The 19,579-nt window shown below is 30.3% G+C and overlaps 1 protein-coding gene across 3 annotated transcripts in view; it reads left to right on the forward strand.

Annotated features, from left to right (window-relative positions):
• The window catches only part of LOC145254816 (dual specificity mitogen-activated protein kinase kinase 7-like), a 218,700-nt gene that overhangs the window by 136,881 nt on the left and 62,240 nt on the right, over nucleotides 1-19,579 (forward strand). For all 3 annotated transcript variants that reach the window (XM_080113642.1, XM_080113640.1, XM_080113641.1), the window contains 3 exons: nucleotides 5,109-5,214; nucleotides 9,648-9,714; nucleotides 12,895-13,008. In XM_080113642.1, coding sequence (XP_079969768.1) covers nucleotides 5,109-5,214; nucleotides 9,648-9,714; nucleotides 12,895-13,008 — 287 coding nt within the window. The remainder of the gene's footprint in view (nucleotides 1-5,108; nucleotides 5,215-9,647; nucleotides 9,715-12,894; nucleotides 13,009-19,579) is intronic.

Consider the following 19,579-nt stretch of genomic DNA (forward strand, 5'->3'; position numbering starts at 1 on the left):
TCCCTGGAGTCTTTAAGTTGTTGGAACGGTACAAGTGCATTGCAACCGGAGGAGATTACTTTGAAGGGAACTAGTTTCATGTGTGTACTATCAATAAGTGTCCATACGAAAGAAGTCTTTAAACTTATTGAAGGTACCTTGTAATTGTATTTTAAAAACGTTTTCTTAAACTAATATTCTGTGCAGCTTGTTTATAATTTTGTCGTTTCCATATTCATTACAGTTTTTTTTATATTAATATTATTCCTATTTACTTGCCTCCCCACGAGGGCAGAGTTAGACACAAGGTCGGTTTTTAATGTGGGGAAAATCCAGCTCTTCAAAAGGAGACACTCTGGATAGGAACAAAAATAAAAATTGCCTCAGTCTAGAAGGATTCGCCTCTACTGACAAGGACAGAAAAGGTGAATTGTAGTATCAGAACAGATACTAAACTTTGTTCCTAGCCAAAAGGCGAAGGAACAGATTTTGTATAATGACTTCTAGTTAGATTTTGAAATTTGAATAACAATTTCCAGTTAATTCCCCCCACTTTTTATCTGCCTAAACCTAAACGTAGATTCCATGAACAAAGCTTTTTTTCTTAGAACTGCACGCCTGTGGAACTGTCTTCCGTTTGCCTGCTTTCCAGCTGACTACAATATGGTTGTCTTCAAGTCCAACGTAAACAAGTTCTTGATGAGTTGTTCCTCTTAAGTTAACAAATTTACCGAATTTCCATTACTAACGATTGCTATATTGTCCAATTGACTACTGTACACTCTTAACCCTTATCCTCGAGTGGTCTGTGGGCCTTGATAAGTGGTGATGCCTATGTAAATAAAAAAAAAAGTTTACACATGTGTATGCTTACATGCACATCAAGAACTTCAAATTAACTTGGAATGATTTCTTTAAAAAGAAACTCTGCATTGAATGCACTGAATAACAGTTTTTATTTGAATAATTAAATAAATACGTTTATTTTTAAAACTAATTTTTTGGTGGTGGTGAGGATAGTGATTATAATTAGTGTTGGGATGATGCCTAAATTTTTTTCCGATTCCAGGAAAATGTTAATTAACGATTCTGATACCAGGTACGATTCCGATTCCCGTGGAATTGTTGTTTTGAAATATACCATTATATAATCGAAAGTTTTTGTGTAACAAAAAAAATTTGGTACAGCGAAAAAGTGGAAATACAATTAAGGGAATTTCGAAAACGATTTGATTTTTTTTTTCATAAAATTTCTTTCATTGAAGATAAAAATCAAAAATATTTTAACCATGAATTCATGCACCATGAAATTAATAACAATCAATTTCAGGAGTTATTTTATATATTAAAAAATATAAAGAAAAAGTAAGTCATGATTAATTCAACAAAAATACAATAACATCAAATTTCAAGGTGAATAACATGTTTTGTTTATCTTTTGATATTCATTTTTTTTGTTTTATTTTCTCTTTATCTTCGATAACTCTTGAAAATTTAACTTTTTTTTTTTTTTTTTTTTTTTTTTTGCAGCTTCAATCGCTAATTGATTTTTATTCTACTTTCTAGAATATTCTTATTTCTAAATGAAATTTAAAAATAACTAAATCTTTGATTAAATTTTTAGCCGTTTATATTCAATCGTCTCAAATTATTCCTATTTATTTATTTGACTTTAAAAATATTTTTAACAATACTTTTTAAATCTAAATAAATTGGTTTATTTTTATATTTATTTTTATTATATAATTATATACTTATCGTCCTTTAATGTTTATTCTTATTTAATGTCTTAATTTATCTCTTTATTTCTATATAAAAAAGTAAATTTTTGGTAATCATTTATTTCTATTGTTAAATAAAAGTAATTTATTGAACTTTCGGTCTCCCCTCCGCCTTAATGCTGTTTCTGACAACCTTTTTATTTCTTGTTAGGGGTTGGGAAAAATTTACCTATGCTCACATCGCAACTGTGATACCAGGCATCAGTAAATGTCGACCAAACCCCTACAGTCCTTTAGTTGAACGGCTCTGAGTGACTAGTTAGTTTGCAAAGTTAGGGTTCAGAGGATTAAAAAAAAAGTTCAACTTTTTTCCTTTTTTAATAAATTTTTCACTATTTTTTGTGCAAAGAAGTTCCAAAAGAAATGTTTAATTGCTTCATTCGCAGAATATTTTAATTTTTTAAATTTCTAAAAGAAAAAAAAAAATTCACTTACCACATTTATTTAACAGATGGCAAAATGATTGTTTTCTTTTGTAGTTTGCAAAAGACCTTAAGTGGAACCGTCAGTCAGCATAATATGTAGTTCTAACATTTTTGTTCTTAGATACTGTCAAAGTTTTGCAAATTGATACCACGTGATCAGTTTCACTTTAGTTTTAGAAATATTTTCGGGTTTGTATTACTGTACACATAGATGCGAAAAAGTTGTCAAAAAACAAATATATAACAAATAAATGTTATCAAAGGCAAGATAAGTTACTTTTCTACCTAACTGGATATATTTTTTGTGTTTTTATTCAATGTAACATGTTCATTCAGCTCGAAAAACATGCAGTGTTTACCGATGTATTGGAAAATTCAAAATGGCGCCCAACACTCTCTTTAACATGGTAAGTTTGGGAAAAGGTGTTATAAATAATAAACTAGACAAAATACTATTAAAAAACACCGAATATATGTCAACTTATGTCACGGTAACATATAATGAGCGAATTTCTAACAGTATTTTCTCTAGTTTATTTTTTATAACATCTTTTCCTGAACTTACCGTGTTAAAGAGAGTGTTGGCCGCCATTTTGAGTTTTCCGATATATCGGTAAACACTGTATGCTTTTCGAGCTGAATAAACATGTTACATTGAATAAAAACACGAAAAACATATCCAGTTAGGTAGAAAAGTAACTTATCTTGCCTTTGATAACATTTATTTGTTATATATTTGTTTTTTTGACAACTTTTTCGAATCTATGTGTATAGTAATACAAACCTATATTTTCTAATATTCTATTAAACCTTTTATTGTTTAAATAATTTTACTTTGCTTGTTTTATTGACAAGACATTTTTCATTTACTAATTAGATTTTTCATTCATTTACTAATGGAAGAGTGTTGGTAAAAAAAAAAAAAAAAAAAACTTGCCAAAAGATAAGCCCCCCCCCTTTTTTTTTTAAGTCACCAGTTGGAAAAACCACTGATTTTTAACATGATTTACTCGCAATGAGAGCACTGTAAAATCTTTTTTCTCTAAGGGTTAAGTATTCATCAACTTTTTTATGGACTTGACGTAGTTGGGCTGTTTTATACATAAATAAACTTCGCTCACTAATGAAAACAATGTTACCTCGCAGCCCCTAAAGTTTCGCAACAGTGCAAACAGATAATTAATCATGAACCTCAAAGTTTCAAAACAGACACAGCGCCTATGTATGTGATGAAATAAGAAATCTCATTAAGCTAAATAAAGATTACCTTTAAAGTAGTTAATAAAATTCTTGTATATCATTAAATATGATATGAAAAGTTCTATGTCGTTTTTATCATAAATTTTTGGCAGCATTAATCTCACTTCAAACAAATAGTTCAACTTAAAAATATAAAAGAATTGTAAATCTAAGGTATTTTTTAACGATGCGATTCCAATTACCCCCAAAATACACGATTCTTACAATTAACGATTCCGATTGATCGTCCCACCACTAATTATAATAGCAATCATTACATTTGCAATGAAGAAAAAAAAATAAAACACTGCCTCCCATTCTTCCCCATCCCTCTAAATTTAAAAAAAATATAAATTTTTTTTGTTTTTTTTGTTTTTCGTCTTTAAGAATAAAAGGTGAAAAAATACAAAGTAACTATTTCAAATTACTCACGAATATACAATCGTTTTATTTGACTCATTGACATTACACTTTTTCATTTATTCATTTCATTATGTAATTAGTTTTTAATGGTGAATTCATTGTTTATACAAAATAAATTTCATAAATTCAAATATCGAAAAGACGATATAAAATAACCTTTTTGTTGTTTGTTCTTAATAAAATGGGAGTACATTCATACAGAGTAAATTTCCTCAACATTGAAATCCATCCAATAACACTAGCATGTAATTAATTTAAATGTTTGTTTTGTTTGTTTTTCATTAAAATAAGTGACATTTGTTTCATTCAAAACTACAAAAAAAAAAAAAAAATACACGCCCTCCAGGCAGCAATTAATAAAGTCCTAGTTCCCTTTTAAAAAAAAAAAAAATTCACATTTTGGTAATTCAAATAAGTTTTTATTCATATATATGTATATATATTTTTTAAGGGCTAGGTCTTTATTAATTTCTATCCAGAGGGCGTATAATTTTTTGGTAGTTTTAAATGAAACAAACATGTCACTTATTTTAATTTAAAAAAAAAAAAAAAAATAGAAAAACAAGATTTAAATTAATTACATGCTACAGTACAGGTGATCAAATTAATTATTGTTATATACTCAGTAATATATACCGATTAATGTTTATATATTTTTTTAAGCTCTTGTAATCCAAAACCTTCTCAGCAAAAACTAGTCTTCTACCAACACTGCAAAGAACTCTATGTACCTAAAACAAACCAAAAATACAGCCATGAACAGTTTTTTTTCTAAGAATTTCTCGCTTGTGGAAGACATTACCAAGGGAATTCTTCTCTACAGAATACATGGTCATTTTCAAATCCAAATATCATGTCATGTGAATTAGTTGTCAATCCTTTTTTTAGTATGGTTCCATCAGCCAACTGAAAATATCATTAACCTTCATCCTTGGATGGCTTTTGGACTTTATAAGTGGTGCACTATTAGTAAATAAAAAGTAATGTATGTATGTTATTTTGATTATTCTTGAAAGTAGTTTGCAAGCTGAAAAATTGTGGTCAACGCTGAATTTGATTGAGACTTAAATTTTTTATTGTTTTATTTCGGTCATTATTTCGTAGCTTTCTGCAAACTTTTTACTAATGCTTTATATTAATTTCCTAATCTTTCCTTTTTTACTAATATTAATTTTTTTTTATTATTTCCCCTCTCCCTCCCACTATTGTAGGGTGAGAAATTCATTTGGTATCTAATCATATTTGTTTTACCTCTTCTTAGCTGGTGAGATTACGACGGGTCGATCAAGTTCTGCTCCTTCTTCTGGAAGAAGACGCCCCGCAGCGTTGGACTGTTACTCCAGTCCGGTACAGCGGCAGCCAGATGGGTAAGTAATGGCAACCTTTTTTTCAATCCCTGTCAACTGATGCATAGTGGGCTACTGTGATAAGGGCCACATTTATTGATAAGAGCTGAGCAACATTTTCGTTCACATTAAATCTAAAATTCTGTATATTGGTAATGGTTGGAAGTAGGAAGCGCTCCAAGGAAAGGAGTTATCAGTAGAAAATCTTGGTATTGAGAGACCTATAGCGAAAGAGTAGGATCTTACTGCTTGTCACATAAGTCGGGAGGAGGGGGTATTATGTTAGAGGTGGAAGTTCAGAAAGTTCATCGGAACATGTTCCATGGAAGTATTTATAAGACTAGCACAGATGCAACAGAGGCTAGAACTAGGACCTATTAAGTTAGAAAAAGTTTTTTTTTTTTTTTTTCTTTTTGTATTTTGTCCAAAAGAAAGACTAATGTGTAGTGCGTCAGCTGCGATTTAACAACAAAATGGTGTGAAACAATATCTGATCAGGAAAAAATAAAACTGGAGTCTTTATACAATGAAGTCGAAGTTTTGTTTCACATATGGCCAGTAAGGTAAGAAAACCAAATAGTGTGTATATCATTGGCCTAATGGATACAGTTGCCAGCTATGGAATCGGCTACAAGGAATTGAAATTCTATTTGATCTATTACGCATGGATACTGTTGAAAAGAAAATGCATAGTTGCCACTTACTATGCATAAAATAGCAACTTGTGTTTCATTAATCACATACAGTAGGTATTGTTGAACTGCCATAAAAAGAAACCAAAAAGCATTGTAGAATTAATCTGCTGTTTTTATAAATACAATATCCACGTCTTCTGGTCATTAGAATACTATCTGATTGCTTTACTATTATGCCCGCATTTGGCATTTATAGGTGCTTAATTTTCCTTAATTCTCATGTTAATTGATGCTGGTCTAAAGGTAACATCCAAGCCAATGGAGTCAAAAGTGACTTTGTAACTGGGTTCAGATCTCTTGATCACCAGTAATTATTTCCTGCACTGATGATTGTGAAAGCATGAAACACTAGTGTCTGTAGGTACAAAAGATAATATTTATACTACACATATATATATATATATAAAAACAGAGATATCCAAATGCTATTCACATCTGAAATATTTCCAGCTCAGTTAGTTCTAACCTAGTCACCAATATGGATCAGGAATGCTATGACTTTGCTGGACTTGTATACATTCTCCAGAGAATTTCACCACATATTTGAGAACAATATCTCGTTACTAATCAAGATCTGGACCAGTCTTTCAGCTGTCATTAGCAACATTAGACTTTATCTGATCAGTTCATCTCTCTGGTGATCGTCCTCTGGGATGAAATCTTAAAATACTTTTCTCTCTCTCTCTCTCTCTCTCTCTCTCTCTCTCTCTCTCTCTCTCTCCTTTTTATAAATATGTAGCTGGAGTCTTGTGGCTGGGGAATGTCAATCTTTTTTTTTTTTTTTTTCCCCCCCCTAAATAACTTTGTTGATAGATCTCTCTTAATATCAAGTCTATTTCCGATATCTGTATTTTTCTGTCTCACAATGTTATTCCAAGGATGGTTCTTAAGCATTTAATTTCAAAGATCTTGAGTGTTTCATCTCCTGCTCTGCCGGTATAGTGGAAATGGAATAAAATCCGATCAAGAGAAAAACTGGAGTCTTTATAGATCTGGTTCACTGTGACAGTTCGTAGAAGTTCAATAGAATCATTCTTGGATATGGCATAAAAAGACACTTGGTATACACATAAATCCACAATGTGAATAGCAAATATCACGAATAAATATTTGAAGATGTTAGAAATTAGAAACCTAATAAAATTCCATATTTTTAGTAATTTTAGAATGAAAGATTATTTGGTACTTGTGCAGATTTTGAACCAGACGTATGTAAGTGTCCGCTCGGTTTTGCGCGGAGCATGATGTCAGCTGCTCGAGTTTTCCTGTAATCTGATGTAAGACACTGATCAGCCAACCACAATGCGCAGCAAGGAACAGACGACTTTTGGATAAATATTGAAAGAGAGAAAGAAAAAAGGAAACTAGATGCTACATGGAAAGCATGGAGACTAACATCACTGAATTTTTTAATCTTAGACAAACAACGGCAGACGCCTGAAGAAATAGTTTTTTTGTAAAATAAGAAATTAATCAGATCCCCAAAAGAATTGCATTACATATGACGTTAGAGGCATCATTGTAAAGAGAGGCTCCGTACGCGACAGATGTGACTGGAGGTACAAAAACTTTCTTACAGTTTTCTCGACAAAAAAAAAAAAAAAGGGAAGAAAAAATATTTGAAAATAAGTTTGTTTTTTTTGTCTTTACTTCTTTGAACCTTTTCAAAAAACCTTTCAAACACCAAAAAAAAATACATAATTTGTTTTGGAAAAAAAAAAAAAAAATTTATTTGCTAAACATTATCTCTGAAAATTCAAAATGAAAAAAATCTTTTTAAAAATGGTTATAGTACCCCCCCCCATTACATAAAATGAATAAAGCAAAATTACATTAGGTTGCTGTTTTTGTTTTATTTCTACGATTTCCATTTATTTTACTATTTCTGTTTCGTTCTGTTAAGATTTGATCATCGATGATGCTCAGCATTATCCAGCAGTGGATATCATGTTCTGGGCAAAGCTGAGCAGACGCTTAGATATGTCCAGTTCAAAATCTGCATAATTATTTCAAGTCATCTAAAATTTGGAATTTAGTGTCCATAATAATCAACACCAATGCTCTTTAGAAATTTTTTTTTAATTGGCAATTTTGCATTATTGTTAACAACCAGAAAATCTTTAAAAAAAAAATTGAAATCACAATGAATAACTGGCACCAAACTCCAAAAATTTCTACCCATTTGTATAGTTTTTTTTTCTTTTGTTTAAATAAGATTTTGTTCAAAGCCTTTTTCACACAATAAAAAAAAAAAAAAGAATTAAGCATGATTGCACAGTTTTCATTCAGCTTTGAGATCCGTGGTCCAGAAGGTGTGATTTTTACAGTTTGAAAGAGAACTGTTGACAATTTTTTTTTTTTTTTTTTTTTTTTTTTTTTTTAATAAAACAAGTTACTTTAAAACAGTTTACAAAGATTTAAAGTATATAAATTGGTAGTAAATTAATTTTTTCTCGTCTGTAACTGCATCATTACCAAAAATTATTTTTTTACAAATGTGTATCAAGTTTTTGTAAGTTGCATCTGTTATGCGAAAGATGCTGCTTGTTAATTCACAATGTAATCCTCTCTACCTCTCTTTCTGGTTGGCACAAATGTTCTGGTAGACAGCTGAGAACATGGACGACAGCTATCAAGGAGAACTTAACTGAACTCTCAAGTCCACAGGTTGTTGGGCTTTGAACATAAAATCACAATTGATAGCCAATATCATGCGACCTTGTTCAGGACCACCTTGTATGCACTGCCATGATTCAACATCTAAAGCATCTTTCTGGAACTTAAGAAACTAACGGGAATTACGAACTTGATCCTTTTATTTAATCTGCAAGAGTAGACTAGATTAAATAGAGTTTGGGCGAAATTCCTTCCCAGTTCTCAAATTCAAGATAAAGCTTTTAAAGTTCAAAAAGATGCTTCTGTAGAAGGTCAGAGGTTACATCAGTTAAAAATGTGGTGGTGAATATAAAAACCAAGATGAAGATAGTAGTCCAAACGAATAATAACAAAATTATCATGTTCATCTAAAAAAAAAAAAAAAAAAAAAAAAAAAAATATTCTGAAAAATTGCATTTATTTATTTGTGGACTATTATCCCCATCTTCATAGTTGTTGTTTCACGTTTCGGCCAACTATTCCTCTGGCCTTTGTCAGGTTGTTAACCACAACAGGATAGGAATGCTAAATGTTCAACTGTATCTTAAGTAATTACTGCTTTCCATAGTTGTCGTCTCACCACATTTTGGCCCATTAATCTTCTAGCCGGTTTTGGGCAAGATTGAAACCTCTATCTTCAAGCGATGCTCACCTGCAACTGTAGAGATTCAACATCTCTATCCACTGCGTCATGGGTCGGACGGCAACAACTATAGCAGGCAGTAATTACTGAAGATACAGCATTCCTATCCCGTTGCGGTTAACCATCTGATGAAGGCCAGAAGAATAATGAATAGTGGGCTGAAATGTCATGAAACAACAACCAAAAAGATGAGGATAAGAGTCCGCAAATAAATAAAAATATACAAATTACTCATCTCAAAAGAATTCCAATAATTAAATAATATAACTTGCAATTCTTAATTTTATTTATTTTTTTTAAGAGTTACATTTTGGAGTTTCTCTAACTTCATACGAAACCGTGTAGGATAGTATTTCAAACACTTTCTAAAGTTTTGATTCATATTTAAGTCTTCCTATAAAGAAATGATAGTTCCTGTAACATGGTTTGGTTATAAATGAAGATTTTTGTTTATTTTTTAGAACTGAAATTGAGCAAAAATATCAAGAAATAATGAAACAGACTGGCATTTTAAATGTGAATGGTCAGGTAAGATGAACTGGAATTTTTTTTTTTTTTTTTCCATGGTAGTACTTGAATTTGAACATCTTGTTCCTATAGGTAGACCTATTAGAATGTATCGGTAGGCATATATGGCAGTTAAAAATATATTAACAGGAAGTATTTAATACATCAGGTAACTAGACCAAAAATCATGGGAAATTATATAATAATAGGATAGCGTTTGTGTTATTTATTTTGGTAACATCCAGGTGACTGTTATTTAATTGTTATGGACTTACTTTTCTTGTAATAAATAATTTTACCAGAAATACTTCAAAAGTTTTGGTTTTGGTTTCGATTATAGCTGAAGGAACTCTAGTTATATATATATATATATATATATATATATATACGTACATACATATACATGTACTTATGTTTTTCATAAGTTTTGGTTTCGGTTTCAATTCAAGTTGATGCACCCAAGTCATATGGATATATTTTTTATTTTTGAAATCGCAACTTTATAATATATAAAAATCGATACAACTCTATAATAATATCGATACAACTATATAATAATATATACAAAATCTGCAAGAATTAAAATATATTTAGAGGTGTAGGAATTCCAATGATTAAATAATATAACTTGCAGTTTTTTTTTTTTTGTTTGTTTGTTTGTTTTTTTATAGAGTTACATTTTGGAGTTTTTCTAACTTCATAGAAAACCGTATAGGATAGTATTTCAAACACTTTCTAAAGTTTTGATTCATATTTAGGTCTTCCAATAAAGAAATGATAGTTCCTGTAACATCAGGCTGCACCAAGCATCCCTGCTATCTTAGATAAATACTTTTGTAATTTTAACAAAAGAGCTACAATAATATCAGAGCGTCTCCATTTATGCTGGACATCAACAGAATGCCAACATCAATATATTACATATGAATGAGTCTCCTGTAGAATTTCCACAGGTCCCGCTGAGTGTAGAATTTTGATTAAAGATATAAATCAATTTTATTGTATTTTCTGATTCTCCATTAGCACAAACATATTTTACATCTTTAAAATAAAGAATAGGGGAGATAAATCATGAAATGTGTTGCAATATTTTTGATACTTTATGGGGGTATGATCCCTGAAAGCTGGGAGATTCTATTTATAAATGCTGCCGATAGGAACTGACAAATCAAATTGAACCACGTTCTACTATAAAACAATCCAAAACCAAAATTGCTCCATAAAAATTGGATCTTTTAGCATTTCAACTAGTGATGTGACGATTCCAATATTTTTCCCAATTTCATAATAAATTCTTGATTTCGATACAATTACTGATTCTGATTCTTTATAAATCTCTAAATAGTAAACTATGGAGTTTTTATTTTCTCCGATTTCTGTTAAAAAAAAAAATCACGTGTTAAATATGCAGATATTTTCGCGAACGTCAAAATACACTTGTGCAGAATTATCTATATATTTTAGCTTTACTGGTATTTTAAAATCAATAAATATTTATTTTATCATTATTACCAGCAATGGAAGATTTTACTTTAAACAAAATCAAATTAAAAAAAAAAACGGCAATTAAAAGAATTGTTTTAGCATCGGAAAATAGGCACTAATTTTTTTCGATTCCAATACCGATTCCGATATTCCCCCCCCCCCCAAGTTGTCTATTTTCCCAATTTCAATTAATCGTTCTAACACTAATTTCAACACATAATTTTTTTGTGTCAACACGAGAAGGATCTTTTGCTCTTTGTCTGCAATGTTATGAAGTCCAGAACCTGTACAGAATAGCTACCTACTGAAAAATTTTTATCTCCAGGACTTGTTTAGAATAGCTATAAACTCTTCTGAAACTAAACATGGCTTCCAATTCAAGAAAATATCTTGGTGCCAACAAAAAATCGAAAAAAATATCAAACTGATTTAATTTTTAATCAAAAATTTTACTTGATAATTTTCAATAATTTTTCTTCTGGAGATACCTACTTTTTGCTTGATACATAAGTATATCAGAGTTTTCATGTTGATTTATTTTGAATTGTCATACTTTACCTCTGTTTGCCTACTAGTGTCGAACATTTTTATTGGTTCATGTTGCAAGATGTACTGCATGCGTTGGTAAGGACAATTTGAGAACATTTGGAGAATGTGGAGATTGTCCTTTAGTTGCCATTGCAAGTCTATTCAGATGCAGAGGTGACAGTCCCACTTAGGTTGCCATTTATGGGTTCGATAGAATTTGTCCTGTGTTTCATATTAAAGGTGTATCTGGTGGAATACACACAATAAATCTACATCAGAAATAGCTAAAAAAAATAAAAACATTGCAAATAAATATTTGAAGATGTTAAGAATTTGAAGTCTAAATTTTTTCACCAAAATGACTTATTCTGGAATGAAATATCCAGAAAAAAATTGATTTGCCATAAACAAAAATAACCAAACTATTTAATATAAAAACATGTTCTAATTTAAATGGTTTTAGAGCCAAACAATGTTAGTTTTTATATTTTTACATCTGCAAAGGAGGTTGATTTTGGTTGAGTTTGTATACAACCTAGTATCCACATCACTTGACTAATTGTCACTAAAATATCTGTCTAACTTGGAACTGATTTAATTTTGGCGATGTCTAGGTCATGGTCAGAGAAAAGATGAAAGTCAAACTTTTGATGATAACTTTGATCCCCCCCCCCCACCTGCTCCCTGTAGAGATTCACTATTTGGCCCATACTGTAGCATATGAAGATCTGCATTTTGCATGACCAGTGGCTTTGAAAAGTTTAGTCATGATTAAAATATTTATGGAGTTTAAACTTTCATTTTTTTTTTTTTTTTTTTTTTCTTTTAAGTATGGCAATGCTTTTTGATAACAGTAACCACCTTGCAAAATTTTTGTCCTGATCTGATAAACATTTTTTGAGTTATTAACATTTCACCGTCATAACTTGGGGGATACTTCAGACAATATTCTTAAATCGTCAGGTGCTAGTATGCACTCTCACGATTGACTTAGGTTCCTGTTTTGGCTTTATTTCTAGCTGCTTATAATAAAATAGTTACCATCTAAAATTTATTTTGATAAGTTTCCAGTGTTTAAATTAACTCTGAATTAGCAATCTTGTTTTATTCTTGATAACTGATTTTAGTCAATAAGTTTAAACTTAATAATAATGTATTTATTGTATCGGACTATTCTTTACTCATCAGAAACTCCCCAGTGATTGCAGTGATTTGGAAGCTCTGGGTGAACTTGGCCATGGCACCTGTGGGCAAGTAATTAAAATGAGGCACAAGAAAACAAACAGTTATTTGGCTGTGAAGGTAAGCATAAATTCATGATTGATTTTTTTTTTTCTTTTCTTTTTTTTATGAAAATTACTGCAGACAAGGGATGAAGCCACTTGATTTAAGGGACTAAAAAATAGATCAAGAACTAGCCAACTGTATGTGTTAGATGGATAGATTCCTACTCAGAAAACAGAACTTTTTTCTCTTTTGTCAGAAACATCATTCATGGAATGTGAGGACTAATGGACAAAATAAGTAGAGCAAGAGTTACAAGGATGAATTTTATGGATTGCTTATTTGTATCCAACCATGGATTGTTCAGGACTCTAAGGACAAATTTATCTTTAGTTGACCTTTGACAACTAAATATTTTCATTTAATAGCCAAATAGAAAAGTTACTAGCCAAACTACATGATTTTTAGAATATGACATCTTCGTTCTATGACCAGTACGTACATCATAATTTTTTTTGTATTTTTTTTAATAAGTGTGATTCTAAATATACACCAAATTTTATGTTGATACTTGAAAGTATAAACATTTGAATTTCCTCAGATGGTTTTTTAAACAGACTTTGTTAAAAAAAAAAATGTATATTGTTTTGTTAAACCTTTTATTGTTTAAATAATTTGGCTTTGCTCGTTTTATTAAAAAAAAAGGTTGAAAAGATATTTTTCACTCAGCAGTGAGCGTTGCAAGAATGTCAGTGAAAGAAATACAATCGCCAAAAGATAAGCGTTTCATTATTTCTAGTCGCCATTTTGAAAAATCACTCGCAAACACGACTGTTTCACTCGCAATGTAGAGCCCTGTTTATATTTTTTTTTGGTTGTTTATATAGTGCTATGTCGCTGATTGTTTATGCTAGGCATATGTATGCAGTGTGGTGATATATAAAAGTGAAACTTGACTAGTGAGTGTTGAAGACGTATGTTGCATGGACAGAAATTACATAAGAATTATTTGGGTGAAAATTGAATAAAAAAGTAAATGAATAAAAAAAAAATGGCCACATTAATAGAATAAATGAGATTTCATTGGTTAGGTGTGAAACAGTTGAGGTAACGGGTTCAGTTCATAGGGGAAGACCAAAGGAAAACATAGAAGGAAGTGACAAGAATGGACAAGAGGGATAAATAAAGAACTGCCAGAGATAAGTTAGTTTGGAAGTCAATTTCTGAAAGCTGTCAACATATGCTAGCATGTGAAACTGGCATAAAACCAAATCTATATATATAAAGTAGTAGCGTCTGTGTGTACAACTCTCCTACAGCCCACACCACTGGACCGATCATGACCAAACCTGGCATGATGGTGGCCCCGACCTAGGATGGTGCATATTATTTTTAAAGGTCAAAGGTTATAGTAAGGAAAGGATATAAAACAGCTGTTTTAGATACATGATGCTGTATGGAGGTGAGTGCTGGACCCCCCCCCCAGTCATCACTCTATCTCCGCCTTAAGCGTAATGATTGCACTGTTGAATCAGATCAGACTTGTCCTATCATTTCTGATACCCTGTTGATTAGGTTAATATACCAAAGTTTGAACTCCTGCTGATCAATCAGCTGAGCTGGTTTGGCTATGTTGAGACGAGCAATCTTAGATGAGAAAATGCAGAGACCTTGAAGTGCAATGCCAGAGAAGAGTTGGATGCCCCATAAAAGCTTGGATGAAAATCAGCAACAAGGATTTTAGACGGTGGAATTTAAACGGAATCAATCTTTAAGAATATCAAGATTGCAGGTTGTCAGAAAATGTCAGACCTCTGGCCAAGGGAAACAAAATGCTAAAATGAATGTCATGTATGTTACATGTAGATTGCTATGTTGTGAGGAAAGTGGGATTGTTTATTGTAGCAGTGGAAGATGTTATTGTATCTATCATTACATCCTTATTGGTCCACCAATCAAAGGAGGGATTGGACCTAGTAATTCACTCCTGTTCGCTCCTTTTCTCAATAACCATGCCTTAGATTTTTTTAAAAAAAATTTGCACAAACATTAGTAATGGTGGAAATAAATTTTTGCCATAACAGATTTTCAGGTATAACTCTGGTTGTCCCCCAAGGGCCATTATAGGGATAAAATTGCCCCCAAATTGTTGATCTGTTTGCATTTTTCTCAATAACCATGCCTTGGATTTAAAAAAAAAAAAATTGCACAAACATTAGTTATGGTAAAAGTAAATTTTTTGCTCATGGAGGGAAACCCTGTATGCTCGGCATGTTGATAGTATACAATCATCTCATCCCATTTCCTAAATATAAATGCATTTATTATAAACAAAATGTTTCATTTGAAAATGAAACAGATTCATTTTAAAGTTAAGTTCAATCATTACTGTTTGGTCATTAAATTATTAATTGGACTAAATCGTTATAAAGCTATAACTAATTTTAATGTACTATTCTTTTAATCTCTATAAAATGATTGAACATACGAGGTGCCTTCAATAAATTTCCAGACTTTTTATATAGACACTTTTATTGATAGTAGACACATGAAGCTCTAGTCCCTTTTGAAGTAATCTCCTCCGACTGCAATGCACTTGTACCATTCCAACAATTTCTGAAAGGCCCCATGGAAGTTCTCTTGTGTGAGTGTCAATGACCCTTGTAACGGCCTCTTTCATCTTAATTATCTCATAATGACAACTTATTGAGCTTAGTGAATAACCAAATGTCACAGGAAGCAAGGTCTGGACTACAGAAAAGGTGAGGAACTGTCTTGATGCCCATCTTCGTCAAATAGTCTGTGAGAAGGCTAGAATACCATTAAGGCAAACTTCACGCAAATCTTCCGCATCTTCAGTTCCTCGCAAATAATTGTGTGTACAATTCCCACACGGACATGAAACTGCACTTATTGTCAATATAGAAACACAACGGTCCTTATCCATGAAATTCTTTATTTGGCTAATCAACTTTAGTGTTCTGACTTCCTTACTTCTCACACACACCTCTCATCATCCCTCATAGACTCCCTGCCTTCCTTGAATCTCTTATGCCATTTAAAAACTGATGCTCGATTCATGCAAAGTTGTTCAAAATATGTTTGTGGCATTTTTTCCAAGTTTAAAACAGAATTTATTGCATATCGTTCTTGTAAAGTGTCCTCACGTCCAGATTGCATTTTTGAAATTCACGAGATGTGACAATCAGGCTTTAGTAGGGTGTATTCTAATTCCTGCTGTAGCTGTTCATTTGAACCTGAAATCATAAAAATTGGCCAGTCATCTCATAAGATGTATAGCAATATCATACTGAATTTTCAAGAGTCTACAACAATTTTAAATACCTGTACAAAAAAATCTGGGAACTTATTGAAGGCACTTCATATATAATATCCAAAAATTCAAATACAGTATCCAAAAATTTCAATTGTTTAATGCACAAGAATTTACTAAGAATTTTGAAACTTGTTTAAATAAGTTTCTATTTAAATTACACAAAGTAATTAATTTTTTCTTAAATTGAAAATGTTTTTTAATAAAGTATTTTCCTTCTCTTAAAAATCAACAAAAAACAGTATTTATTGTAATTTGTTTTAGTCTTTAAAAGTCATGATTTTATTTTTTTTTTATTTTTAATCAAATAATTTAATATTTATTTTTGTGCGACTATTAGTGCTATTACTATGACTACTAAATTAAGACTCTAGTTACATGGAAAAATGCTTAGCGTTGTGAGTAGTGTTGGGACGATTACTAATTTTTATACGATTCCGATTCCAGGAAAATATTGATTAACGATTCCGATACCAAGTACGATTCCAATTCTGATTCCTAGGGAATTATTGTTTTGAAATATACCAGGTAGTTTTATACTTATGGTCGGTAGTTCCCAAATATGTTCCCTTTGAGAGAGATATTTTATGTCTACACCGTCGTGTTCTGGTTTAAATAAAATTATTATATAGTAAACTAAACGGAAAAATTAGCAAAATTTATTTTAGAGAAAATTTATTTTAGAGAAAATTTATTTTACTTAATTGGAATACAGAAAAAAAAACTCAAAGAAAATAGAATTTATCCTTCAGAGAAAAAACAAATAAAATAGAATTTATATAACAGAACAAAAACAAGAAAATTAGAGAATAAATACACACGATTCATTATTTTGGTCCTCATAATTAACAGATTTAATGAATTAAATAAAAAAAAATATAGCGGAAGAGAAAGAAAATATATACTAATTAAATATAAAAAAGATAAATATTTAATTTAATAATTTATAAATGAACGTGCGTAATGAAAAAAAACAAACAATATACCACGTGACATGGCGCCGTAGATACAAAATAACCTTTCCAAAGTTAACGACCATATATGAGAAATACCATTAATCGAAAGTTTTTGTGTTTTATACCAAAAGGTAGGTATAGCGAAAAGTTACAATTAAAGGAATTTCAAAAACGATTTTTTGTTTAGCTATTGATAGTTGTATTTGTGACGGCAGTTCTTCAGACCTCCATAATTCACAAGGAGTAGTTAACACCTATTATTTTTTCTTACTTTTTCATTGCTTTTACACGTTGTTTCTAACGTGAAGAATAAGTTTAGCCAAACTAATTTTGAAATAGGGTATATCAAAGGAACACATATAAAAATGATACCACTATAAAAAACAAATGAAATACTAGATAAAATTGAGCAAACATAATTACCAAAATTACAGAAAAAGATTAAAAAAAAAAATTTTTTAAAAATGGTGAAGTTTGTTGAGTGAATTAATTGAACTAATAGAAATGTTAAATAAAAAAATGTCACATTTCAATATTTTTTTAATAATTAAATTCTCAGGGTTGTCGAAATTAAAAATTAAGTGATTTTTTTTTTTTTTATTAGACTTCTTTCGAAGCTTGTTACCTTGAAAAATACATTTAAAACCGTTTTTTTTTTTTAAATAAATTGAAAAATAAACGCAATTAAAAAAATTTAATTGATAATTGTTGAAACTTTAAAAACATATTAAACATTGAAAAATTACTTATCTCACAAATTAACGTCCAATAAAGTAGATCCAGTCTTCATACAGGAATTCGGTTATAATAAATATATCTTTCCCAAACTTAAAAATTAAATTTTTTTTTTTTTTTTTTTTTTTTTTTTTGAGAGAGAGAGTGCTTTAAAATCGCCGGGGAGTGCCGCCTAAAATTTTAAAGAAGTAAATTTTAAGAGTTTAGTGCCTTTCAAAGACGGTTATCATAATTTATTATCATCATTTAATTTCCTTTTTTTCCTCCCCCCCCACACCTTTCCACGTGGTTCAGTAGTTAACCAGTGCTCCTGTTGCTGTCAGTCAGCTATCTTTACCTAAGTTTTAATTTCTAGTTAAAAGAATTTTTCATGAATAGAATCAGCATTTTTAAAAATTATTTTTTTAGTTGTATATATTGTATTTATTCTTTGAAGTTAAGGAGGGTTAAAAAAAATTGGTGACACCTAGATGGTGACGTAGGCAAAAAAAAAAAAAAAAAGACACTGCGATTTCGACCCTCACTAATAAAACTGCTGAGTGACTAGTTGGTAATTTTTTGTTCCTTTTCTTTTTTATTTTGCTCCTCCAATTTATTTGGATGCTTCATAGTTAAATGTTTTAACATGTTAGTTGTGGTCATGTTAGATGGTTTTATTCCTTGCGATATTTTAATTTGACAGACTTTGCAAATGGCTTTCAACTCATCATCTTCATCAACTTCAAAAAGTTTCCATGCAAGACTTTTTTTGGACTTTAGGCCATATTAAAAAATTCAGTTTATCTGTAAACAAATAATTTACTATTAAATTTTGTTTTAAAGCTAATCACTTATTTGGATAATTAATTGAAAATAATCCGCTAAAAAGACAAAAAGAAAAAAATATAAAGGGATGGGGCAGTAAATTGTACCAACCGGTAGTTAACAAAAAAAACTTATAGAATTTAATTTTTGAAACCAATGTATAAAAGTTTACATAATGAAATGCAAATATGCATTTTCTTTTGAATTTTTTTTTTGGTTGACTGTGTTCAATTCACACATGGTTGATGCGGTTCAATATTGCTAAACTATAAGTCTTAAGTAAAATTCTATTTATAAATACTTTTTAAAATGAAATTATTTAATTAATCGTAAATATTATTTAGACATAAAAATTAATTGATTACAAAACCTTTTAAAAATATATATATTAATTTCTTTTTCGTTCAGCAAAAAACTGCGCAAAACACTTTTAATTTTCAATTTAAAATTCTAGAAAAAAGATATTATTCTGCTTTTAATATAATCAAATTCAGGGTTTTTTATCTTTCTGGAGAAAAAAAAAAAAAAATAAATAATGGATTTTATTTCAATGAAATTAAAAAAAAAACTTGACTGAATTGAATTAATTACCCTTAAATTAACGAAGGGGTTATTTAATAACTTTAGGTTTGGAAGAGATAGGTATGGGGTCGATTTTTTTTAAACTTCAAAAGAAGCCGACGACTGCCAAAACTTTGCGAAATAATACGTGATCAATTTCATTTTAGAGATATTTCTTTCAAAAGCCTTCTTTTAAAAAAAGAAAAAAAAGTATATTGTTCTATTAAACCTTTTACTGTTTAAATAATTTGACTTTGCT

Source organism: Euprymna scolopes, chromosome 30, assembly GCF_053919585.1.
Source record: "Euprymna scolopes isolate OS-2025 chromosome 30, ASM5391958v1, whole genome shotgun sequence".
NCBI lineage: Eukaryota > Metazoa > Mollusca > Cephalopoda > Sepiida > Sepiolidae > Euprymna > Euprymna scolopes.